Here is a 27,009-nt window from a genome sequence, read left to right as displayed (position 1 = left end):
TCCCTCCTACAGCATGACAGGGCTCCCTTTATCTTTATCTCTGTCACACACACACACTTTCCTTTCTTCCTCTTACAGTCTGTCACCAAAGGCACACCACGTTTTGTAAAAATACACCCTTCCATCCCTGCCCTTTCCTTGCTGCTCAGAACTGCCTCCCACCACACGTATGTGATGCAACTTCTCTCTTTGACAAGACTGTCTAGTCTCTGGACTGTAATACAGATTTCTCCTTCATACAGTTTCCCTGATTTTTTATACTACCATTCCCATAATATTTTTCAGAACCACAGGATCAGAGGGGGAAATGTTCAATTTCTGAAAGTTGACCACTGCTGATGACATCATCAGCCTTCCGTGGAGCATAGTTATGGTAACAGGATTTCAGCCAAATTATAATCATGATGATCCTGATGATTTCTACAAATTTAGAAAAAGGGTCTTAGGATTTTTTTTCTTCTGTGTGTTTTCACCCAGCTTTCTCGTGGTCCATGATGTTAGCTGAAATGTTCAGCAGAATTATCTTCTGCTTATAATTCATAAAAGAAATGGTTTTTTTTTTAATTTCCTTAAGTTCTCCTATTTCCTTGCAGTTGCTAAACAGTTTTCTTTCCCTCATACCTTAGGTTGCAAATTACGGCATGGGAGGGCAGTATGAACCACACTTTGACTTCTCAAGGGTAAGATTCTCAGTTTCTGTTTTACTGTTATAAGCATATAAGCTCATTTCACCCTTGCCATAGTTATTGGCCTCAGATGGGGAGGGACAAGTGCAATGAGAAGTCTTGGCTTTAAGAAGGCAGCACAGAAAGAAGAGGTTAAGCTCTTCCCCCTCCCTCCATCTCATCTCTGATCAAAAAGTGTTCCATTACATGGATGCTTTTAAACAAAGTACAATGAGTTTGGGAGGTCTAGCCAGAGAATCCATGGTGATCTGGCCCCAAATGGACAGTGTTGACCTTTGGCAAACATCTCTGTTGAACCAATATTGTAGCACTTTATAGAGTAACAGTTTTATTTTAGTGGGTGCTTTTGGAAGTAGATTTTGCTCCATGGAAGCTCACACTTTCCTCTAAACGCCAGCCTGCATAAAATGAGCATAGTGATCTTATGATAGATAATGGGTATGTTCATGGCATATCCAGTCACAGAACTTTAGAGAGAGAAGTCTAAGCCCAGACAAAACAAACATACAGACACCCAAAATCTTATGGCCCCTTTATAAAACTTTTATGTATTAGAAATCTATTGTAGTCCGTGAAATCCTTCACTCTGTAATAAACCTGTAACTGCCACAGTTCTGTTTTGTTTTTGTTCTACATACTGAAACACAGCCACCTCTTCAGAACATAAGAAAGATGTGGCTGCTCCATTAATGAAATGCGTTTTTGGCTATCCTGGCAGGATAGCTCAGTGAGTTGGAATACATCTTGCAAGAAGGGCCAACTTTGTAGCCTTCAGCAGCCTGCACAATCCCATCAGGAGAAAGGACTAGTAAACCATTTATGAGTAGAAAGGTTCACCATAAATTGGAATCAACCTGACAGCACATAATTATTATAATTTGCATTTATATTATGATATCGTGGCATTGCTTCACCCCCTGCTAGCATTCAAGAGCAGGAATTTTGAACATGATAAAATTGCTTTCCATCTCTTCAGCCAAACTTCCGCAAGAGAGTCTGGTTGGGACCTTCTATATGTTCCCTCTAAAATGCTTTTTGTGGGTCTAAAACTAAGAGAATACATACCTTTCAACTGCACATTAGGTATTTGACTTAAATGGGGTTTCTTTTGTAGTTCCATAGTTAAACACTGGGGATAGTTTGCATTTTTCAAAGGTAAACACCATTAATGGAAATATACTTCAAGGCACAACAGCATTCCCTGCAGCAAACCAGTAAAATGCAGGTGGTATATGTGTGCATTTAAGCATCTACAGAGGCATAGTCCCTGATTACGTCAAGTATATTCTAGGGGAAACAACATTTCTAGTAATTGATGCCTGCTGTGCTACCCTAAATCTTGCAGCAGAATAAGAAGGAGACAGATAAAGTCTCTCATATTTTATAGACTAATTTCTAGAAACATTTTCCTTCTCTTTTTAAGCAACCTAGTGTGTCATAATTTTTCCACTATTCTCTGATCTGTTGGTTTACAACAACTTTTTTAACAAGTAGGCTTAACAGTTGTTATGTAAAGAAGAGCTATAATCCAGTATTGGTTTATTTCTCATTGCTTAAATTTCTGTCTTCTGGCACTATTGGATCAGCTTCATTATTGTGTCAACTTAATCAAAGTAACCAAAAGTAAAACCGCAATGTTCATTGTTTTCTTGAACGTTGTCCTAAAGCAATTTCTCATTTATTACACAGGAATTCTGAATTGAAATAAGTAAAGTAGTGCTATGTGCTTACTGCTTCCATTGCAAATTGCATTGATATGGGCTAGATGGTACACATAGACAACCCCCCCCCCCAATCTGGGGAAGTGAGATTACCCATCTTTGAGTAGGAGGGAAGTAAAAGGCAAGAGTGTCATCTAACTGGGCCATTGTACTTTGATAGCAGATTGATGTACATCTGAAATGACTCTGCTAATACAGATTTGTGTTAACAACGAGATATTCAGTCTTGGACCATTTGGCTGGGGAGGAGCCACATTTGGAACGGAGCTTCAGTGGACTGCCAAGGTTGAGGAGAGTCAGCAGTTGAATTTATTAGAAGTTTGGAGTGGTCCTCCAGGCTCTGTGTGCATCACAGATTAAAACATGGATCTGTTTGCAGTTGCTTTGTTGTATTAAAGTTTGCACATGCATTTTTACAGCTGCATGCTTGTTCTGTGATTTCCTGAGCAGTATCAAATTCTAAGGACGAGTGGCACAGAGGTTGCAGAGTGGCAATTTGGATGATCTCCAGGCAGCATAGCTAATGGTGAGGCACACTGGGAGCTGTAGTGTAGTTGCTCACGCATGCTCTAAAATCTCTGTTAAACTCCCTGTTTCCTTAATCTCTAACAAGTATGCTCTCCTCATTCTCTCCTTCTCTCTCTAATCAACCTGGAATCCCTTAACCCACAGCTGCGCTTCCTTGTAAATTGATTGCTGCCATGTTAAGGAGACAGCACTGCCATAAATGTGTAAATTACTACCTAATTGTGCAGTTCTGAGGTGTAATATTTGTAATTGTAGGGTTAATGTTTTAAGTTCTGGTTTTCTACAAGAATAAAAATAAAAACTAAAATAATGGAATGTTTTTCAAAAAGTTTAAAAGTTACGTGTGCCCATTATTCCAGTTGCTCTCATCTTCAGGATTCATAACGGATTCATGAGCTTCAGAAATGAGCAAAAATGGGGGCAGGGGTATAAAATCAAACTGATATGTTGCTGGAAGCCCATATCTCGTTTCATTTTGTAGGTATGTATTTTGAGGGGTGTTGGATAGACCTTGCACTCCATTTTATGGTAAAGCCACCATGAATCCTGGAGGCTCTCAGGATCAGGGAATGACATTTACTTGCAGATTTTCTTGATGGAAAACTATTTCTTTAGTAGTAGACATATTAGACAGAACAGGAAGGTCCCAATCAGACTTGATGCTTATCAGAAGAGAAAATGTAAAGCAATGTTGCCGTGTTCAAAATTTCACACTCCTCACTACTAGCCTGGGTTCACACTTTGTCCACTTCTGCTCTCCATCCTGGTGTTCTCAGTACCCCCCCCTCCAATACTTCCAAGACTTCATGTCCCATATAAGACTGTCTGTGATCCCCGTGCTCTTTTACTTTCTGCAATTCCTAGAGTTCACCTTTTTAGACCACCTCCCCCTGAGTTCAATCATCCTTTTTCTCTCTCGTTCTTCTATCCACATACCCTTTTAATGTTGCACCTTCAGTTTTCCCCTTCAGTTCTTTGAAGTTCTTTCCTCTCTTTTTTTTGGCTGCATTTGTGCGATGTCTTACCCAAAACTTAATGTATTTGGCATCCACGGCTGCAGGGGTTTGGGACACAGGTAGACTTGCAGCAATGCTTGAAAGCATGGAATGAAATCCATGGACCCTAAATCCAGAGGAAGGAGTAACAGTGCAGATTGAATGAGACAGTCATTCTGTATGCTCCATTTTGATAAGCTTTTGCTGATTTTAGATGCTTCCATAAAGATGTGGACCTATAAGCAGTGTCATTTGCTGTTCCCTGAGCAGGCCAAAAATAGAAGGAGACTACAGACATTCCTCTCAAAGCCAGTAATAGACTAATATTTTATGAACACAGTACCCTGTGTGAACTCACTGTAAAATGTGTCCTTTAAAAAACAAACTGAAGCTACAATTTTCTTTATGGCTTTGTACCTTCAGAGAAGTACTCTGTAGTAACAGTGCATCTTATTAACAGCATCCTCTGGCTGACATTTTTTGTTTGTACTACAGGCCTTATAAAATCAGTTGAAGCTTCTGAGGGCAGGGATGAATAAAACTGCCCCATCCAAGGTTTCTTCTTCATGGATTGCTGCCTTGTCGTGGCGAAGGGGCTTGAGTAACTCAGAGAAACTATGGGCTATGCCGTGCAGGGACACCCAAGACGGACAGGACATAGTGGAGAGTTCCGACTAAACGCAATCCACCTGGAGTAGGAAATGGCAAGCCACTCCAGTATCTTTGCCAAGAACGCCCCATGATCAGAAACAAAAGGCTAAAAGATATGACGCTGGAAGATGGGCCCCTCAGGTCGGAAGGCGTCCAACATGCTACTGAGGAAGAGCGGAGGACAAGTACAAGTAGCTCCAGAGCTAATGAAGTGGTTGGGCCAAAGCCGAAAGGACGCTCAGCTGTGGACGTGCTTGGAAGTGAAAGGAAAATCCAATGCTGCAAAGAAAAATACTGCATAGGAACCTGGAATGTAAGATCTATGAACATTGGGAAGCTGGAGGTGGTCAAACAGGAGATGGCAAGAATAAACATCGACATCCTGGGCATGAGTGAACTAAAATGGACAGGAATGGGCGAATTCAGCTCAGATGATTATCATATCTACTATTGTGGACAAGAATCCCGTAGAAGGAATGGAGTAGCCCTCATAGTCAACAAAAGAGTGGGAAAAGCTGTAATGGGATACAATCTCAAAAATGATAGAATGATGTCAATACGAATCCAAGGCAGACCATTCAACATCACAATAATCCAAGTTTATGCACCAACCAGCATTGCTGAGGAGACTGAAATTGAACAATTCTATGAAGATTTACAACACCTTCTAGAACTGACACCAAAGAAAGATGTTCTTCTCATTCTAGGGGACTGGAATGCTAAAGTAGGGAGCCAAGAGATAAAAGGAACAACAGGGAAGTTTGGCCTTGGAGTTCAGAACGAAGCAGGACAAAGGCTAATAGAGTTTTGTCAAGAGAATAAGCTGGTCATCACAAACACTCTTTTCCAACAACACAAGAGGCAACTCTATACATGGAAATCACCAGATGGGCAATATCGAAATCAGATTGATTATATTCTCTGCAGCCAAAGATGGAGAAGCTCTATACAGTCAGCAAAAACAAGACCTGGAGCTGACTGCAGTTCTGATCATCAGCTTCTCATAGCAAAATTCAAGCTTAGACTGAAGAGATTAGGAAAAACCACTGGGCCACTCAGGTATAATCTAAACCAAATCCCTTATGAATACACAGTGGAAGTAAAGAACAGATTTAAGGAACTAGATTTGGTGGACAGAGTGCCTGAAGAACTTTGGATAGAGGCTCGTAACATTGTCCAGGAGGCAGCAACGAAAACCATCCCAAAGAAAAGGAAATGCAAGAAAGCAAAGTGGCTGTCCAACGAGGCCTTAGAAATAGCAGAGAGGAGAAGGGAAGCAAAATGCAAGGGAGATAGGGAAAGTTACAGAAACTTGAATTCAGACTTCCAAAGAATAGCAAGGAGAGACAAGAGGGCCTTCTTAAATGAACAATGCAAAGAAATAGAGGAAGATAACAGAAAAGGAAAGACCAGAGATCTGTTCAGGAAAATTGGAGATACTAGAGGAACATTTTGCGCAAAGATGAACATGATAAAAGACAAAAATGGGAGGGACCTAACAGAAGCAGAAGACGTCAAGAAGAGGTGGCAAGAATACACAGAGGAATTATATCAGAAAGATTTGGATATCCCGGACAACCCAGACAATGTAGTTGCTGACCTTGAGCCAGACATCCTGGAGAGCGAAGTCAAGTGGGCCTTAGAAAGCCTGGCTAACAACAAGGCCAGTGGAGGTGATGGCATTCCAGTTGAACTATTTAAAATCTTGAAAGATGATGCTGTTAAGGTGCTACATTCAATATGCCAGCAAGTTTGGAAAACTCAACAGTGGCCAGAGGATTGGAAAAGATCAGTCTACATCCCAATCCCAAAGAAAGGCAGTGCCAAAGAATGCTCCAACTACCGTACAATTGCACTTATTTCGCACGCTAGCAAGGTTATGCTCAAAATCCTACAAGGTAGGCTTCAGCAGTATGTGGACCGAGAACTCCCAGAAGTACAAGCTGGATTCCGAAGAGGCAGAGGAACTCGAGACCAAATTGCTAACTTGCGCTGGATTATGGAGAAAGCCAGAGAGTTCCAGAAAAATATCTACTTCTGCTTCATTGACTATGCGAAAGCCTTTGACTGTGTGGACCACAGCAAACTATGGCAAGTTCTTAAAGAAATGGGAGTGCCTGACCACTTTATCTGTCTCCTGAGAAACCTATATGTGGGACAGGAAGCAACAGTTAGAACTGGTCATGGAACAACTGAGTGGTTCAAAATTGGGAAAGGAGTACGGCAAGGCTGTATATTGTCCCCCAGCTTATTTAACTTATATGCAGAATACATCATGCGGAAGGCTGGACTGGAAGAAACCCAAGCCGGAATTAAGATTGCCGGAAGAAATATCAACAACCTCCGATATGCAGATGATACCACTCTGATGGCAGAAAGTGAGGAGGAATTAAAGAACCTTGTAATGAGAGTGAAAGAGGAGAGTGCAAAAAACGGTCTGAAACTCAACATCAAAAAAACTAAGATCATGGCCACTGGTCCCATCACCTCCTGGGAAATAGAAGGGGAAGATATGGAGGCAGTGTCAAATTTTATCTTCCTGGGCTCCATGATCACTGCAGATGGAGACAGCAGCCCTGAAATTAAAAGGCGCCTTCTTCTTGGGAGGAAAGCGATGACAAATCTTGACAGCATCTTGAAAAGCAGAGACATCACCTTGCCAACAAAAGTCCGAATAGTCAAAGCTATGGTTTTTCCTGTCGTGATGTATGGAAGTGAGAGCTGGACCATAAAGAAAGCAGACCGCCGAAGAATTGATGCCTTTGAATTGTGGTGCTGGAGGAGGCTCTTGAGAATCCCCTGGACTGCAAGGAGAACAAACCTATCAGTTCTAAAGGAAATCAACCCTGAGTGCTCACTGGAAGGACAGATCCTGAAGCTGAGGCTCCAGTACTTTGGCCATCTAATGAGAAGAAAAGACTCCCTGGAAAAGACCCTGATGTTGGGAAAGTGTGATGGCAAGAGGAGAAGGGGACGACCGAGGATGAGATGGCTGGACAGTGTCTGCGAAGCAACCAACATGAACCTGACACAACTCCGGGAGGCAGTAGAAGACAGGAGGGCCTGGCATGCTCTGGTCCATGGGGTCACGAAGAGTCGGACACGACTAAACGACTAAACACACACACATCCAAGGTTTAAATCAGTGATGCAACCAGGTCACGGTGTTGTTATTGTTGCTGTGTGCTGCCAGGTTACTTTTGACTTACAGCAACCAAATGCCATGTCATGAATGTCACAGTGTTAACCCATGATAACATCTTATTTCCAGAAAGCGATCAGTATCTTCCACCAAAGAACAAAATCCAAAAGAATCTCTCTCAGAGGAAACCTCTTGTGCTGCATTTGTCTTTTATTTATTTATTTATTTATTTATTTATTTATTTATTTATTTATTTATTTATTTATTTATTTATTTATTTATTTATTTGATTTATATCCCGCTCATCTGGTATAATTATACCACTCTGAGCGGTATCCGTTCTCCCATACGATGCTAAGGACAGCTGTTGCTTTGGCGTGTTGTTATTTATGAAGAGAACATAGCCAGCTGTAATTAGTGTCTAGAAGGCTGTATAATATTTATCCAAATACGGTGTCACAGTTCTGCCAGGAATTAGCCGTATGCCAGAGATGAAAGGAAAGTGTAGCTCTCCACATGTTGTTGTGCTCTAGCTTCTGTCATAGCTCTAGATAGGTGGCTAAAGGAGTGGGACACTAGGCCATGTAGTCCAGCAACATCTGGAGGGCCACAGGTTCCCCCTCCCTGCCATACATCCAATTTGTTCTCTTCCTCTTTTATCAGAAAGCCAACCCATGTTTGGTCAATACCTGTTGCATCAAACTATTTAGCTTGGGACTTTAAGGCTCTAATATTTGCATGCTTACCTGGGAATAAGATCCGTTGAACCACTTCCTGGGACTTGCTTCCAAATAGATGTGTTGCAGGATTAGACCACATAAAAGTAACAAATCTGCAACCCCATTCAGAAGGTTTGGTTAAAGCTGTTGTTTGTTTCAGCGACCCTTTGACAGCACACTCAAAACAGAAGGAAATAGGCTAGCGACGTTTCTTAACTATGTAAGTACTTCTATGTCCTTGTCTGTCTGCTCAAAGCTTGCAGTTTATTTTCATTTAATTTTATAGAAAGATGAACCTGATGTTTTCAAGCATTTAGGGACTGGGAATCGTGTGGCCACTTTTTTAAACTATGTAAGTATGACCAATCCGGCATGTGTGGTGAGACCTTTTCATCCCTAAATCTAACCACCTGCATGCAATTGCATGGAGGCCATATGATCTGAGTGAGGGAATCTCCTGCTCTGCTCAACATCACATGCTGTGTTACAATATTTTCGAAGGAAAATTCATTTATGCCCTCCTTTTTGTGTGAAATCTGCTCTGTGATGCATAGTTGCATGATATAGTTGTGTACATTTCCATAAGAGTGATGATCAAGGTGCTTCCTGGATTGAAAATATATCCTTGCATTGTTATGTACCTAGGCTTCAATAGGTATATTAAGACATAAACATAACCCTTTATTATCCAGCAGTTGATTGCATATGATGTTGAAGGGAGTGAAACTTCCTCCAAATTAGTAACTAAAATGTTAGAAAATTACTGTTCCTTCTAAGCTGTGCGCACATGCAACTCTACCTCCCTCTGTGCAGCAATTGTGTTCAACCCTTTTGGTTCGGTCACTGCGTGCATGGGAGGGGGGCAGAGTTATGCGTGAGAAAGGCAGAGCCTTGCCCAGCAGGGCTAAAAATTAGAGGGTACGTTGCTACCAAATGCTATTAATTTGTGACATTTATGTGGATCTAGATATATACCTGTCTGCAGCTTGATGGGCACAAGAATGTCTGATTATCCATTATGTAACATAAATTTTAGTCATATGGGTAAACGATCAGGTTTAGGTTTCTATTTAGTTATATTATTTATATGCTGCCTTTCACACCATATAGGATGCAAGGTGACTCAGAACAATTTGAACTATAGGTAAAGGTAAAGGTTCCCCTTGACATTTAGTCCAGTCATGTCCGACTCTAGGGGGCGGTACTCATCCCTGTTTCCAAGCCGTAGAGCCAGCGTTTGTCTGTAGACAGTTTCTGTGATCATGTGGCCAGCGCGACTAGACACGGAACACCGTTACCTTCCCACCGAGGTGGTACCTATTTATCTACTCACATTTTACATGCTTTCGAACTGCTAGGTTGGCAGGAGCTGGGACAAGCAATGGGAGCTCACTCCATCACATGGATTCAATCTTATGACTGCTGGTCTTCTGATCTTGCAGCCCAGAGGCTTTACGGTTTAACCTGCAGCACCACCACGTCCCTATAATTTGAACTACAGTGGGGTCTCGACTTACGAACTTAATCCATATTGGAAGGCAGTTCTCAGGTCGAAAAGTTCTTAAGTCGAATCTGCATTTCCCATAGGAATGCATTGAAAACCATTTAATCTGTATCTGCTCTTTTCATCCATAGAAACTAATGGGAAGCTGCTATTCCGCCTTCTGCCACTAGAGGGGGATATTTTTTCTTTTTTCCTTTTAACCTAAGATGACTTAGCTTTAAAAAAAAAGGAAAAAAAGAGTTCGTAACTCGAATCTAAGTTCGTAATTCGAGTCCATATATTCCTATGAGAGCGGTTCGTAAGTCGAAACGTTTGTATGTCGAGCCGTTCGTAAGTCGAGACCCCACTGTATACAATACAACATATTTAAAATACTATACAAAAACCATATTTAAAAAAACATTAATCATCATCATCATCATCATCATCATCTTAGAACTACAGAGCTGGAAGGGACCCTATGGAGCATCAAGTGCAGCCCCTGTCAAGGAGGCCCAGTGGGGAACTGAAATCCCAACTTCTGGCTCCACAGCTAGAGACCTAAGCCACTGGGCTATCCAGCAGTTAATTATATTAAACATTAATCAATATTAAAACCAGGATTGAAATCAGTTTTAAAGCATTTTTAAAGTTAAAATATCTAAATTTGATAAATACAGTATTCTCTAGACCCCCACTTTATTGCTTAAAAGCTTGCCTGAAAAGGAAAATCTTTCTGGTGACAGAAGGACTAGAGAGAAGGGGCCAACCTGACTTCTTGAGGCAGGATATTCCAAAGCCTGGTTTTAGCTTATGGAGCGACATTTCTCACTTCTTATGTCTGTTGCTGCCAACATCTGCAGTGCTGTCATGTTGCCACTGCCGCCACCATTTTGAGCTCCAAATGCATGTTATGTGTAAAGCTGAAAACCGTATAGCAACATTATAATATCTGAAGGGAGTTCTGTATCTCTGAACTTGAACAGCATTTCTCACCTGAATCAAAAAAAAAAAAAAAGCCAAATTTGCACTGATGGCTATTATTTCTGGCTGGGAATTTGTCTCTGATTCTCACCAAATTTATGGCCAGGATAGCAGTTACATCTCCTGTGAGAAGCGTCTTGCTTGCCATAACCTTAAACAGAGTGGTTTGGATCTGAATCTTCCTTCTACCGGTTGTTGAGGGTTTTTCGGGCTCTTTGGCCATGTTCTGAAGGTTGTTCTTCCTAATGTTTCACTAGTCTCTGTGGCCGGCGTCTTCAGAGGACAGCAACCTGTGCTTCATCATCATTAGATCCCAGCCGTGAAAGCCTTCGTAAATATTTCCTTCTACCAATTAAGATAATCCAGGGTAATTCATGGAATGAGGCATTCCAGCCTCCCTGCCCCCTCTGTTGCTGCATCTCTTGCCTGAATACTTGCGCTGAGGTGTTGAGCGAGGGGGAATTCCATCCGTAGTTGCAGATAGTGAGGAGGCTGGTGAATCTCTTTCCGGGGCACTGGCTGAACAAATGAAAGAACACCTTTCTAACTACAAATGGCTATATGGAAGCAAATGCTGCTTATTACAGGTAGCCCCAGGATTACACATAACCTGCTCCAAGATTTTGTTTTGTTTTGTTTTTCAGCAAAAGGGACATGAATTCCCATTCCTGAATCTCCCAAGAGCAGCATTTCCCCTTTGGGGAGGGGCTGTAGGTGTCTGTCATGCCCCAAATAACCCTTTTTCAAATTCAGAAGTGGATTTTTGGTCACTTCAGGATTCATTTTTGAAACAAACATTTTGGATGCCCATGGAGCCTGCAGGAGATCCTGAGGGCAGAAAATGGGCCTCCAGACCTGCCAAAGTTCCCCTTCTTGTCTGTGTTACAGTATGACTGAAGCACTCCTAATTTGTTAGTGAAGCTTGAGGCTCCTTGGTTTGCAATTACTCTTCAGCGTAGAAATAGAGCCATGTCTGTTCCATTGGCACACGTCAAACCCATGAATGGATGACTGAGAGGTGCATATAATTGAGCACTGTTGTCGGTGCCAAAGTATACTTCCAATTAGCTAATGAAATGTGTGTCAAAGTAGCTGTGGCACTTTCTTCCCCCTGATGAGTATCACGAAAAGAATAAGAAAACCTCTAGAAAGGATTTAGGCAGGTATCCTAAACCCACACACTATAAAAAGAAAGCCACTCTGAGCATAACAGTACTTTTAGCATGCTTTGGTGTGTCCTGTCCATCTTGCCCTGTTGGCTATGATTTGGTGTGATACCAATTCCTAAATCCATGTAAACATTAGTTACTAAGCCTATGGCTAATAGTATTTTTCAGGATGTTTTACTTTTCTTTCTGTATTTTTATTTTGGTAAACCAACATTCCGCCAAACTGTAAGTTAAATCTTTCATTCTGATTAAAATTACCATACAGGAAAAGAGTAACAGATTTATGATTTATTAAACTGTAAAGAATCTCATAGATGTTGCTGGCTGTGATGCTGAAACCATCCCCAGCTTTTATGATCATTTTGTTTTCTCAGATGAGTGATGTGGAAGCTGGAGGCGCCACAGTTTTTCCAGACTTTGGAGCAGCAATCTGGCCCAAAAAGGTAACAGCTGTGCTTGTCTGTAAGTAAAATTATCCCTTTAAAATGCCCCTGAAGACTGTTTTCACTCTTATTTCCCAGTATTACTTCCGTTCCATGCTTTTTCTGCCCTGGTGGGATGGCTGACTTTATTAACATATATGACAATGATAATTGGATTATTTTTAGGTTTATAGTTAGTTTGAATCTCATCCAAGGAACCTATACTTGTACTCTGTGGAAGCAAATCACTATAAATCAGACCTTGTCTGGATGAGGACGGAGCTTTGCAAACATTTGGCTCCCTCTAGGCGTAAGCTGCAATCTTATACTGATCTATTTGAAGACAAGACTTGTTGAACTCACATAGGACTTATTTCTGAGTAGATAGGTAGGATTTATACTGCAAGTTAGTTAAATTTTCATAGAATCACAGAAAAGTGAAGTTGGAAGGGACCTACAAGGCCACTGAGTCCAACCCCCTGCTCAATGCAGGAATACAATCAAAGCATACAAGTATCTGCCAGGTGATTATCTAAGTTTTTCTTGAATGCCAGTGTTGGAGCACTCACCAACTCCTGAGGTAACTGGTTCCACTGTCGTACTGCTCTAACAGGACGTTTTTCCTGATATTCAACCAAAATCTGGCTTCCTTTAACCTGAGCCCATTGTTGCGTGCCATGCACTCTGGGATGATCAAGAACAGATCCTGCACCTCCTCTGTATGACAGCCTTTCAAATATTAGTTTGGCTGGGTTCCTTCTGTTTTTACATCAGCTACTTTCTCCACTGCAGTTTGCCGTGTTATATCTACTACGAGTATCCAAACATCATAGCTTCCTTTGGCTCATATCCCAAAATATATATTAACATAATACTTGTTGAATTTGTCCAGATTTCCCTGCTGGTGAACAACAGACAGAAGCCCTATACTTCTAAGACCAGTTTCCACTGTGGTTTCTTCATGAGTGGGAAAAGTATGGTAGCTTAAAGTATGAAGGCTAGAATTAGCCCACTGGAGATCTTTAGAGACCCTGGCGATATGATGGGCTTCTGGACTCACCCTCTGTGTGTGAATGGAAGGCATATTTGATGTTGCGATACATCTTGTGACTTAATAGGTTAAGTCACCACTCAGCACAGCCATGAATAAATATCCTGTGAATGCAAAGGGTGCATACCAGAATTCATTCAAGAAAAGAAAGGGTTGTCATGGAATAGCAAAGCACATGATTTGAGTGCAAATAACCCCAGGGTCAGTCCCTGTGCTCCTTCGAAGCCCTGAACAAATACTGAGAGCTTGGGAAAGAATGGAGCCTGGTTTGTCTACCATAGCCGTATGAAGAGAAAACCTACGGCAGGGGAAATGTCTGTTCTTTCTCTAATTCATGCCTCTGTGACAGTCTGCTGGTTCTTTTTGTATTCAGACTTCTCTTTCCCAAGTGTTTCTTGCTTGCTAGAGATGGGCTTCTCTCTCTCCTTGGCAGGATATAATAGCTACTTCTTCCTCCATCTCTCTAGCTTGCATAGCAGCTTTGAGGAAGGGATGGCATCTTGCTTGACATGTAGAAAGCTTTAAAAGGCTGGGAGGTGGGATGGATGTTGGGAAAGATGCCTGTTGGGTTGCCAATGCTTATTGGGCAATACTCGGGACTCGCTGTGCTTATTAGAGAGCAGGAATGAGAGAGAGGCAGACCCTGGCTTCTCTTACCTCCCTGAAGCTTTGAAAAGGGATGATAAAAGGCATTCTCGTGCCAGTTTTATAGTTCACCAAATCTTCCAGCCTCAAGCAAATATGAAGGATTTGGGGGAGAGCAGGAAGGCCTGCATCGATTATACATGGATAAGGGCAAGAAAGAATAACAGCAAAACTTGTGTGGGGTCTCTCATGCTAATGAGTAACTGGTGTTTGCCCCTGGTGAGGAGTAGTTTTGTCGGCTATTTGATGATATATTTTTCCATTTCCAATTCTAATAGGCTTACAGTGACCTGTTAATAATATCCAGGTCTCAGCTATGTATCTGGTACTAGTAACATATAACTACTTCAGATACATTGCTCTTGTGAACCCATCAGAAACAGAAATGGGGAAATTATATACAAGAAAAGAACCAGATGTGAAAAACCCAGTGTTCTTCTTGTATTAAGTAGAACAGGTGATGATGTATATATAAAATAATAATAATAAATGAGAATGGTCATACACAGATATGGACAGGCACTCAAAGTACATTGACATCAATTAAGAGCCTTCCTTCATTTTCAGGGGACTGCAGTATTTTGGTATAACCTCTTCAGAAGTGGAGAAGGTGATTACCGAACGAGACACGCAGCATGCCCAGTATTAGTAGGATGTAAGTGGGGTAAGTAAGCATTGTTTTGGAAGCTGATATTACAGGCTTGCTACTTTGGTACAACTATGAGATAATTTGGGGGGGGGGTGATATTACATCACATTGAAATGCCCTTGCTTTTAGTTGATTATTTTGGTAGGCAATTCCTTGGTAATATGAAAGGAAACCTGTTGTGGAGTACCAGATAGAGTGACAGAATAAACTCTGAAGACCAGGGTTCAAATCTCTGCTTGTCCATGGAAATTCACCAGGGGATGGAATTGGTAAAACCCCTCCTTATGTGCTTCAGTTACCTTGAAAGCCCTTTTAGGATTGCTTTTAATTCAGTTCTGACCTAATGGCACATCACAAGCTAACATAAAAGAGAAATATAAAATGTTATCTCCTGAGATGGCAGTGTGACATGCATGGCATGGAAGAATTCAACTTTTCCCTGACACTTTAATTAGCAGAATTATGTTCTTGAAATATCACCATATGGTAGCACCTAGGTATGGAGTGTTTAACTGAAAAGTTGTGACAGTGTCTTGTCCACTGTGAGGATAGCTATCTTTCTGGGGGAGGATTGGTAGACAAGCCCAGTCCCCTTTGGCTTCCCCCTTCATTTTGTAAGCTGGCTGGATAGCTCAGTGAGATAGGTATCTGGCTGCAGAGCCAGAGGTTGGGAGTTTGATTCCTCCACTGTGCCTCCTACAAGTAGAGTCAGCCTGTGTGGCCTTGGGCAAGCTGCGCAGTCACAGAAATGGCCTCAGAGGAGGGGAATGGTAAATTACTTCTGAATATTCTCTACCTGAAATATCCTGTGTAAAGGGTCACTATAAGTCAGAATTGATTAGGCAGCACACAGTTATTATTTTACATTGAATATCTAGGGTACAGTATGCTAGGATTTCCTGCAACAGGAGGCCCATAAGTACATCCAGCTCTCTCGCTGTCTCCACCCCATGGATCCAGACAACATTAATTCAAGACACATCTACACCTGTGGGAAGGCCAGATTTGGGAATCAGGGTTCAAAATGGTTTGTGCTGCCCCCTGACAATCTTGAAGTGCTCCATGACTTAGTACTGTCCCTGGATTGCCAGGTGGAACTAGTGGCAAGGAGTGCCTTTCTTGAATTCCATTTAATGCACCATCTGTGACCTTTCTTGAGTCAACCTGACCCAGAAACCTTAGCAACACTCATCCATGCCTTAGGTACATTACATCTTGACTGCTGCGCGCACACACACACACACACACACACACACACACTTGCAATTCATTGTCCTTTGCAAACACTGAAATGTGTGCATATGAGACATCTGGCTTTAGTGTTCCTTCCAGTACAACAGAGAATGTAACTTATTGGCTCTCTGGATGTTTTGGCCCCTACGACACCCATCAATTCCAGCCAGGATGGCAAGTTATGGGAGTGTTAGTCCAAAGCATCCCAAGAGCCACACCTTTCCAACTCCAGCTCTATGGTCTCTGTTACTAGAAAGAACATGTGAGGTGGGCCATGGGGAGCCATGCGCAGCCTCACAGTCTTTTGCTGTTGCCTCAGTAGAATGTTCCCTTGTGCCTCATATGAAAATGTTTTAAGTCTGCCTGACGTTGCCATCCTAACGAAACCATTTATTCTTCGCAGTATCGAACAAGTGGTTTCACGAAAGAGGAAATGAATTCTTAAGGCCATGCGGGACAACAGAAGTTGACTGAAACCAACCTACATATTAGTTGGCTTTTCCTACCACCAACACCGTCTGCCCACTTCTTTCTCTGTCGTCCAGTTCATTTCTGAGAAATGAGTCCTACTCTGCTATGGAAAAATGATGGCAGTATTTATTGAAAGATAAGATGGTGTCTGTCAGTGGAAGAAGAGAACTCTCTATTATTCTATTGGTGCTCCGTGGCTCTGTCTTCCCATATTGTCTGCATCGATTGCCAGTTCTCTGCCATCACCAGTTTCTGCAGCAAGTACAGGAACTGTTTGGCTCATGATCAAGGCATGTTTGATGTTGAAGACTCATCACTGAATCCATTTTTCTAATGTCGGATTTTTAATTTTATTGTATTTTCTAAGCTGTGCAACTAGAATATTTTAAAAGATAAAATATTCTTTAAGAGAAGTGGTGTTTATGGTGTGCATTTAGTTAAGGCACCAGTGATTTGTCCCCTCTATTAAAAATATTTCCACAACATGGCAGCTGTAAAAGAGCAGAAGGAAGACCAGGCCTCGGTGTCAATCATTTTTACAATGGCACTTTCCTTGCTAGAAAAGGTAGAAGCAGGCCACTTGTGCAGAGAATATCTTGGAGCCCTAGGCTTCGTATCCTTATGCAATGCAACATTTGGGGCAGCTTTTAAACCATTATAGGAGATGTTTTGCTAGAAAGAGCATACTGCTGAGCAAAACCAAAGCAACATGGAGACATTACAATACCACAAAAATGATTACTTGTCTGTTTTTCACCCTCTGACTAATCCTAGTCCTGAGAGAAAGCAATGGCCCAGTTTCACAAACAGAGAAACTGTATCTCCCTCGGCAACAGCTTTGAGCTGTAAAAGCTATGAAGAACAGCTCAAATAAAGGGTGAGGTGGGGAAAGGCAGCCGTATGTGACCTAGAAACATTTTTCTGCCCTATTGTTTCCTCTGCCATTGAATTTCAGCAGCAGCGTGGCTAGAAAAGTCAAATCATACTTTTGCTTTAAGGCAAAGCGTATGAGGAGCCCATAGCTTGGTTCCAAGTGCAGTCACATTGTACTAACTCTCCTGGAAGTATGCTTTTGCTTTAAAATGAGTCATGCTGTCTCTAAACTTGCTTTAAAGCACACCTTTGCTACCGCCGTTCCACCAAAATTCAGTGACACAATGGCAACATTGGAGGTAGGGGGATAGGGTATAGCCCTACCCAGATGTTGCCAATCTCCGATCTAATGATGTTTGTAGCACTACAGATCAGCAGTGCAACCACACTTTCTTAGTCTTCAGTAGTGGGACATTTTACCAGGAATGCAGCTTGTCTGAACATCTCTGCTTCTCTGTGCTATTTTTGTGATCTCTGGCAATTTACAGAACCCTTCTGTTATGCTATTGCTACATTCACAAAATTCTCTAGGCTTATAACAACACATGGAATAATGTGTTTGCTGTCAAGCACAATGTGTGCAACATATGGTGACACGTAAACATTGGGATAAAGTTGAGGCAGGTCCAAAACCACAACTTCAGACTGAAAGTTTTTGGAAGGTCTTTGGCAGGAAACCAAACGCCAGTTCATGCTCTTTTTAGAAACCCAGAACACCTGTTATAGCCCAGGCTATAAAATGAAAAGGAATTATTAATCGAACATTCCACCATTCTGTGCAGCTTGTCACCTAAAAGGTACTTGGAGTGTGAAGGAAATAGAAGAAAGAAAAACATTGCAACGTCTTTGTTGTTCAAAAGAGTCAAACGTGTGTGTCACTGCAGTTTTTTCCCATAGAGCAAGAAAATACAGAGTAGCTTTTATTTAGAAATTCAAATACGGACCTCACTGTAAAATGTAATATGGACACAAGTGCTGGGGAATAGGTGGCCCTCCAGATGACGATGGGCTACAGTTCCCTCACCATTGACTATGCTGGCTGGGCTGATGGGAGGTGCCACCCAACAGCATATGTAGGGCAGGGTCCATTTTGCCTTGTCCTGCTCACTCAGGATTAATCCCCTGCAGCAAAGCAGGATAAATAGGTAGGTGTGCTGATTTCATTCTCCGAGATTATAGTGCCTCCCTCATCTCACTCAGTCTTGGAAGCACCCCTTTCATCTGCCTCTGTCATAGTTCTTCTAGTTTCTAATATCTGGGTTGAGTTTTTGCCCCTTCTCCTTTTAACAGACAGCAGCCCATTTCCCAACACTGAGCAAGTGATAGTTTTGCACATTATAAGCTCTGTATAGCCTTGGTTCCTTGTGATGCTGGAGCCTGACAGAATCTTAAAGAACCCCATTTAATTATTTTATTGAAAGCAGTTTCAGGGATGTGAAAGGTGTGACTCTGTGGATGTTGTTGAACTGTGTTTCCCATAATCCCTACTGAATAACAGTTCTATAGGGTGGTCCACATGCCTGGTCTGATTCAAGTTGCCTAGATGGAATGGACTGACTCTCTTAGTAGAGTAGGGAGAGAGGTGTAAGGAATTCTTTGTTTGCCTTTTCATGTGGCCTTCCCTATTCTGGACACACATCCTGGTTGTTGATGGGGAAAAAAAGCATCAGAAACACCGCAACACAGCACTGCAACTTCTTTCTTGCCCAAGCAACGTCATGTATGTTTTGTGCATTTTCTCACTTTGTTCTCTAAACTGCTTGCTTTCTGCCTGTTTCTTCAACATACATTGGGCATGTGCAGAAACTGTTACCAAAAACATGCCGGACTATTTTTAATAGGGTGCAGCACAATAGTTGGCCTACAGGAAGTAGTTCTATATGAGTAAATAATGAAAACCAAATGTGTAGAGCAAAAGAGAGATCATCTTGTTATTTGCAGTGTATGCAGTTTGACTCTCCAGCCTTAATTCCATTTTGGTAGTGCTAAAAGCAAGAACTTAAAATGAATAAGCTACAGTTTTAAAGTGTCATGAAGCATGCAAACAGCAAAAAGACCCTTTTTCCAGATTGGCATAGAAAACCCCTCCAAAACAAAACTCTGAACATTCTGGTGCTAATATATTTGTTTAAAGAAGTTAAAAATCTGTGCAGATCCCCAACAGTAATGAGGCCATTTTCCCCACATTAAAAATAAACCAGGATAATCTGCATTTAAATTAGTTGAACCCCATGGGCTTCCAGAATGAATCATAACCTACAAGTTTAGGTGGAAGAATTTGCTTTCTGGAATGGTGTCATGCAATAATATGATGCTTACTGCTTAGATCTAGTCTGGACTTGGATCCTGCTCATAAAACAAATAGCTACGCTGTTGTGCCCTGATATGGATGAAGCCATTTGCACAGTCAGCAGTCCAGAAAGCAAATGATGCTCAAGAAAGGCCCATCACATTGATCTAGCTTCCTGAAAAGTGGAAGGCCATATTATACAAAATGGTCTCTGATGACTCTTGGAATCTTCTTTAAGTAACAGTCCCTAAAGCAGGCAAGTAATGTGGATCAGAGTTACAGTGCGGACAGTTTAATTATTTCCCCCTTTATCAATTCCCAATACAAATTACCACTCTTACCGCAACTATTAAATACTAGTGGAAAAATACGAAGATATAAATATGAGTCGGGGTGGAGTGGGGAGGATCCGCCAGGCAACTTTCAAGTACTTTCCACTTTTATGAGTCACCATTTGCTTTAATCAGGGTGTCCTTGAATCACACCTCTCCCACAGAAAATGATTTTCGTAAACACTGATTTAGTCAATCATCTCTGCAGCTTTTCCTACTGCAAAAAAAGTTAATCCTTTTCACAAGCCTTGTTCACTCCTTTCAAATATAACACAGCCCCATTGTATTACAATTATTAATGGAATCAATACTTCCACATCAGAGATTGCAAAATGCAATTTGTTTGGACAACGTCTCCCAAAGACCTCAAACAGCATGGCCAGTAATAATGTTGGCTGTGGTATCCCAGTCGTGCCCCGCTTAACGATTACCCCATATAACGACGAATCTGCTTCACAATGATGTTTTTGCGATTGCAAAACGATGTTTTAAATGGGTTTTTTCGCTTTGCGAAGATCGGTTCCCTGCTTCCGGAACCGATTCTTCGCATTACGACAATCAAAACAGCTGATTGTCGGGTTTTCAAAAGGGCCGCCGGGTGCTCAAAATGGCTCCCCGCTGTGTTTTTGGACGGATTCCTCACTCTACAGGCACCGAAAGTGGCCACCCCTATGGAGGATCTTTGCTGGACAGTGAGTTTTTCAGCCCGTTGGAACACACTGAACGGGTTTCAATGCGATTCAATGGGCTTTTTTATTTCGCTTTACGACATTTTCGTTCTACAGCAATTTTGCTGGAACGAATTAACGTCATTAAGCACTATAGTTTAAAAAATGTAATGTTTCCTATCTCCCATGTGCACACCTTTTGGAAACATGGACATCCTGGGCACATGTTTAGGAGGTGATCTCTATACCTTGGCATGGCCTAGACCAGCAGCTATGTTAGTCTGCTGTAGCACAATAACTGTGGTTTATAGCCTTAAGGTCTAACCATTTTATTATGGCCACAACATGCATCATAATTTGTTGGTCCTTAAGGTGTAAAGATTCTGTGATGTCCAGTCTTAAATTATGTGACCTCGGTCAATTCTTCCATGGCTCCAGTCAGGATTCCTTTGATAGATTGCTAAAGTTTGCCAAGATCCTAAGCAGTGTTTAAATGATATATGGCAAAGCAAATTACTGTGAGAACTGCAACTGGCAGGGAAGTGAGTGAAAGTGGGTTTGTCACTGAATATGTAGCTTTAACACTACAGTGGTGCCCCGCTTGACGATTACCTCGTTATATGACGAAATCACTTCACGACAATGTTTTTACAATCGTTATTGCGATCGCAAAACAATGTTTCAAAGGGCTTTTTTCGCTTGATGATGATCAGTTCCCTGCTTTGGGAACTGATTTTTTGCTTAACGACGATCAGAAAACAGCTGATCGTCAGGTTTCCAAATGGCCACCCACTGTGCAAAATGGCTCCCCGCTGTGTTTAGGAGGGCTTTTTCGCTTTACAGGCACTGGAAAATGACCGCCATATGGAGGATCTTCAATGGACGATGAGGTGTTTCGCCCATTAGAATGCATTAACCGTTTTTTAATGCATTCTAATGGGTTTTTTTACTTTCGCTTGACGACGATTTCGTTGTACAGCGATTTTGCTGGAATGGATTATCATCGTCAAGCGAGGCACCACTGTACCTAAGTTTGCATGCATCTGCTAGGTGAAAAGAGATGATACCAACATACAAGTAGGCCGCTTACTCAGCACGCTGTTGGCTTGAACCCAACTATATCTTATTGTTGATGCTAGTGAGCTTTTGGTCATATGCTCTGACTAGCTTCCACTGTATATAAAACTGTAAGTTGCCCAGTTTGTAGCTAGATTTACAAATCCCCTCATACCTCTTTTTTTCCCTAGCCTCTCTCTTTTCTCTCCTTTGAGGTTAGTCCTATTAATACACACAACTGAAATGGTGAATCGGATGGTTTTTCATTTCCTTTTCTCTAGTAACTGGGTCAATTAGTGGATAAAAATAATGTTGTATGCGTACTTTCGAAGTACAGTTATCTCACTTTAAAATCTATTTCTATTTTAGGTTATTTCCTAAACTGATAGAAATGAGTTGGTTGCACTGCGGTGGAATCTTTTTCCACACCCCAGCATCAACTTTCAGTATTTTTGGAAATATCAAAATCTACTTGTGGCATCATAGCTCAAGGAAGGACAATAAAAGGAGCAGGGCCTGTTATTATTGGGACTCAGTTCCCAGGAGGCCTGGCCCAGTCGTGAGGCGGGTTTAGGAACCGCATTTGAAAGGCCGTGTTGGCTTGGGCCCCTTTTGTAAGGCAACCAAACTGCATGTTTATAAGGTGGCAGACAATGCGTATAAATGGATTCCCAGGAGCGCCTTTTGTTGCCCAGCCCTTAGCCAAAGAGGTTTATCAGAATCACACTCCTGGGGACCAAGGGGTTGGGAGGAAGCATAAAGCGGAAGCAAGACACAAAACCAGAGAGAATAAATCCGTGCCAATATTTAGAAGGGTTCAGACCCACCTCCAAATTCAGAATGGCTCCAGCAACCACTGTATTAGGGAATACTCATAGTTCTCTTAAATGTCATACTTCAGCTGCCCACCTTTCATCCCAAACTCAGAAAAATCTCTTTGAACAAAAGAGAAAAGCTGCATACTCAATTTACTGACCTCAGTGGGATGGAAAGTGAGTGGCCCTTGAGCCGGCTACCTGGGATGTGAACAGAGTTTGGGATGCAGTACTGCAGTTTAACCACCCCACCACAAGGCTCCTATTATACATAATAATAAGCAGGCCATGCTTGGAATCCCCCGATTCTGGGACTTGTAGCCCACGGCACTTGCAAGACTGGCTGGGGAATTTTTCCAGGCTCTCGTGGTGCTGCAGCAAGTGAGGGAGATGGGCTGCTGAATGTGCTTCTCTTGTGGATCCTGCAATGAGTTTACTCCCAGGTGAGAGTGCATTAGACGGCTGCCTTAGCTCCCTCATTTTTGCCCCATCCCCACCTGCTATTTGGACGGTCACGTATTTTTTTTTTTTTTGGCAAACAGGACTTTTTTTGGACAGCATGACATAAGGAAGAGAAGAGAGTAAGAAAAAAATTGAATCCCCCGTCACCCCGGAAAAGAGATGGTGAAGGGAGATAAAGATAAGTGTTACAGGCAAGTGCTGGGAACAACAGGCAGTGGCTCTGGTTTGCACACGCTGCCCCACCACCCACCAGGGGAAAATGCTCTCTGTTTCCATATTCCGTATTTCAACTGCTTCTTCCAATATCAGTCTTTGAGGCGTGGGAGGGTTCCCCAGAGTCAAGGTGCTGTTGAGAGGGGTGGCCACAAAATTACTCTTTGGTGGCATGGTGGGAAGACTGTCTTCATGCGTGCATGAGCTGCAGGTGGCAAGGGCTGTTCCTGCTTGGTTTCACTCCCCCTCATCTTCGACTGGGCCAGTGAGAACACCGTGGGGGCTGCCTTTTGAATTCCTCCTCTTCCACCAAAGGAAAGTGGCAGCAGCACTAAGGAAACGCTCTGCAGCCCTCCAAGGGCCATCTCTGTCTGCAACAAACAGCCTTGCTGCTGTTGAGAGAGAGCAGGGTGTTCCCCTTTTTCACCACAAGGGCGTGGCCTCTGTGCTGCTCACATCACTGGTCTTTAGCAAGCCTGAGCCTTCTCAGCCATTTTTATCCTCTCTGGACCTTCCGAAACACGGTCCTTCTTTCTTCACATTTTTCATACTTCACATGTGGGGGTTCCCTGCCCCCACAGTTCAGGAACCTGCACTCACTCTTAGGAAAGCTTGTCTCACTTGCCCACTCATTGCTGTCATTAGGAAAGATGGGAAACATTATCCTCTCAGGGGGTCTCTTCTACCCTGCCATGATTCACATGAAAAAAATGGACCTCCTTTTTTTTGATGGCTGGGTATTTTTATTGCTTGGTTTTAACAATGTTTCATTTACAGATGATCGTTTAATAAATTTTTATATGTGTGCACCATTTTGAGGGCAAAATTCTGAAACAGGCTGCAGATCTCCTTGATAAATAATGTGTCCAAATAAATCCACACATTGTTTTGGAATGCAGATGGTTTGGCATCTAACAAGTGTCTCTGTTCCTTGGGTAAACAAAAATACAGTCATGGTCAAAAATATTGGCACCCTTGCAATTCTGTCAGAAAATGCAACCCTTCTCTCAGAAAATTGTTGCAGTTGCAAATGTTTTGGTACTCACATGTTCATTTCTTTGGTTTGCATTGGAACAACAGAAAAAAACAGAAGAAAAGTCAAATCTGATACAATCCCACACAGAAACCCAAAAATGCACTGGCCAAAATTACTGGCACCCTTAACTTAATATTTGGTAGCACCCCCTTTGGAAAAAATAACTGAAATCAATAGCTTCCTATAACCATGAATGAGTTTCTTACACCTCTCTACTGGAATTTTAGACCACTCTTTTTTTTTTGCAAACTGCTCCAGGGCCTTCAGATTTGAAGGATGCCTTCTCCTATCTGCTGTTTGGAGATCTCTCCACAGGTGTTCTATGGGATTCAGATCTGGACTCATTGCTGGCCATTTCAGAATTCTCCAGCACTTTGTTTGTAACCATTTCTGAGTGTTTTTTGAAGTGTGTTTCGGGTCATTGTCCTGCAGGAAGACCCATGACCTCTGGTGGAGGCGCAGCTTTCTGACACTGGCCACTATGTTGCACCCGCAAATTCTTTGGTAATCGTCAGATTTCATGATACCCTTCACACAGTCAAGGCATCTAGTGCCAGAAGCAGCAAACCAACCCCAAAAAATCTTTGTACCTCCACCATGTTTGACTGTAGGGACTGTGTTCTTCTCGTTGAATGCCTTTTTTTCTGTAAACAGTGCCATGATGTCCTTTACCAAAAAGCTTTACTTTTGTCTCATCTGTCCTCAGTACGTTCTCCCGGAAGGATTGTGGTTTTGTCACACAAGTACACATACTCCAGTCTTGCTTTTTTATGCTTTTGTGTTAGCAGTGGTGTCCTCCTTGGTCTCCTACCATAGTGTCCCTTTTCATTCAGATGGCGATGGATAGTGCGAGCTGACACTGTTGTACCCTATGTCTGCAGATCAGCTTGAATATGTTGGGAAGTTAATCTGGGTTCTGTATCCACCATTCAAACAATCCTTCATTGTAATTTTTCAGTAATTTGGCTCTTCCCTTCACATCCAGGGAGGTTAGCTACAGTGCCATGGGCTGTAAACCTCTTGATGATATTGCAGCACAGTGGACACAGGAACATTAAGATCTCTGGAGATGGACTTGTAGCCTTGAGATTGTTGATGTTTTCCACAATTTCTTCTCTCAAAAAGGGGAAAAAAAGAAGACCCAAAAAATTATCGCCCCGTCAGTCTGACATCAATTCCTGGAAAGATTCTAGAGAAGATCATTAAGCAGACAGTTTATAATTACTTAGAAAGCAATGCTGTCATTACTAGAAGTCAGCACGGGTTTCTCAAAAACAAGTCATGCAAGACTATTTTGATCTCTTTTTTTGATAGAGTTACAGGACTAGTGAATAAAGAGAACGCTGTGGATGTAGCATATTTTGATTTCAGTAAGGCAGTCGACAAGTTTCCTCATGATATTCCTGCAAAGAGGCAAGTAGAATGTGGGATAGATAGTGCTACTGTTAGGTGGATTTGTAATTGGTTGACTGACCAAACCCAAAGAGTGATCACCAATGGCTCCCCTTCATCCTGGAAAGAGGTGACTCAAGGTTCTGTTCTGGGTCCCATGTTATTCAACAACTTTATCAATGACTTGGATGAAGGAATAGAGAGTATGTTGATTAAATTTGTCAAAATACTCGTATCTCAAACACTTCAGTATTTTTTTCTTAATGGGCTCTTTATAATACCTTTTTCATGGCAAGGGCAAGGGAAAAAAAGTCCAAAAAAGACGAGGGAAAACCCAACCCAAAAGAGTCAAAGGCTGCATTGTGTGACTGTGCCCATCCTTATTCATTTATTACTTTCACCACCCCCATCCAGCTCAGGGCTTAGTAAAGTTCCATTTCATGAAAATGCTGGAAGATAACTTTTTGGAGCACCAGCCTAGAATCCTGTCAGAAGGCCAGGAGATTTAACAATCAGAAGGATTGGTGACAGGGGACACATTTAAAGGCCACTAATTTTAAAAAAATATTTTAAAAAACTAATGCAAAATACAAGCTTTTGTGGGTGAATCACAAGATCAGAGGGACTGTTGACATCATCTTCAGGACTCAGCCAATCCCGAGGGTTCTGCTGCTGCCATCATGGGAACCCAACCCCACTCACCTGGGTGTTTGTGACCTCACAGAGCCCCACCTCTCTGCTGGCAGATAAAAGGGGCTTGCTTGGGCAGGGCAGGAGACCAGAAGGGAGGCCGGTGGCCAGAGGGCAGTCCAGCAGAGAGAGCGGCAGCGGCTGCAGGGGACCCAGCCCTTCTGCCCAAGGCAAGTTCTCTCGCGAAAGCAGATGCACTTGCTAAGTGGGCTGGCGATTTGAGGCTGGCGGAGATCCGTAGCTTGAAGCTGGCTGATGTCAGCGATGGACCAGGAGGAAGTTGGTGGATGTTGGCAGACAGAAGCTGTGGAATCTGCCTGCGGAAGCTGGATGAGGCCGCAAGGCGAAGGCCAGCAGAGGTTAGCGGATGAAGCCGGGGGATGTTAGCCTTCTGAAATCAGCTGGAGGAAGCTCGGTGGATATCGGTGGATGGAAGCCCAGGCGTGTGTGTGAATGGCTGGTGGACTGAAGGTGTGTGTGTGTTGGGGAGGTGGCTGGTGTGTGTGTGTGTGTGTGTGTGTGTGTGTGTGTGTGTGTGTGTGTGTGTGTGTGTGTGTGTGTGTGTGTGTGTGTGAGTGAATGGGCTGGCTGGCGTTCCGTGGGGATGTGGCCGGGGTGTCAGTGTGATCCAAG

At 42.4% G+C, this 27,009-nt stretch overlaps 1 protein-coding gene across 5 annotated transcripts in view; it reads left to right on the top strand.

Annotated features, from left to right (window-relative positions):
- Positions 1 to 16,962, top strand: part of P4HA2 (prolyl 4-hydroxylase subunit alpha 2) — a 71,291-nt gene extending 54,329 nt beyond the window's left edge. For 3 of the 5 annotated variants that reach the window (XM_072990183.2, XM_072990181.2, XM_078385753.1), the window contains 5 exons: positions 627 to 680; positions 8,729 to 8,794; positions 12,453 to 12,521; positions 14,764 to 14,860; positions 16,482 to 16,962. In XM_072990183.2, coding sequence (XP_072846284.1) covers positions 627 to 680; positions 8,729 to 8,794; positions 12,453 to 12,521; positions 14,764 to 14,860; positions 16,482 to 16,552 — 357 coding nt within the window. In that variant the 3' untranslated portion in view covers positions 16,553 to 16,962. Of the gene's footprint in view, positions 1 to 626; positions 681 to 2,826; positions 3,237 to 8,602; positions 8,663 to 8,728; positions 8,795 to 12,452; positions 12,522 to 14,763; positions 14,861 to 16,481 lie in introns of those variants that run through there. The other 2 variants (XM_072990184.2, XM_072990185.2) reach the window with 2 other exon arrangements.
- Positions 16,963 to 27,009: the final 10,047 nt, after the last annotated feature.

The sequence above is a fragment of the Pogona vitticeps genome, chromosome 2 (genome assembly GCF_051106095.1).
Source record: "Pogona vitticeps strain Pit_001003342236 chromosome 2, PviZW2.1, whole genome shotgun sequence".
NCBI lineage: Eukaryota > Metazoa > Chordata > Lepidosauria > Squamata > Agamidae > Pogona > Pogona vitticeps.
Note: the sequence above shows the minus strand (reverse complement) of the source record. Positions and strands in the feature narration are given on the sequence as shown.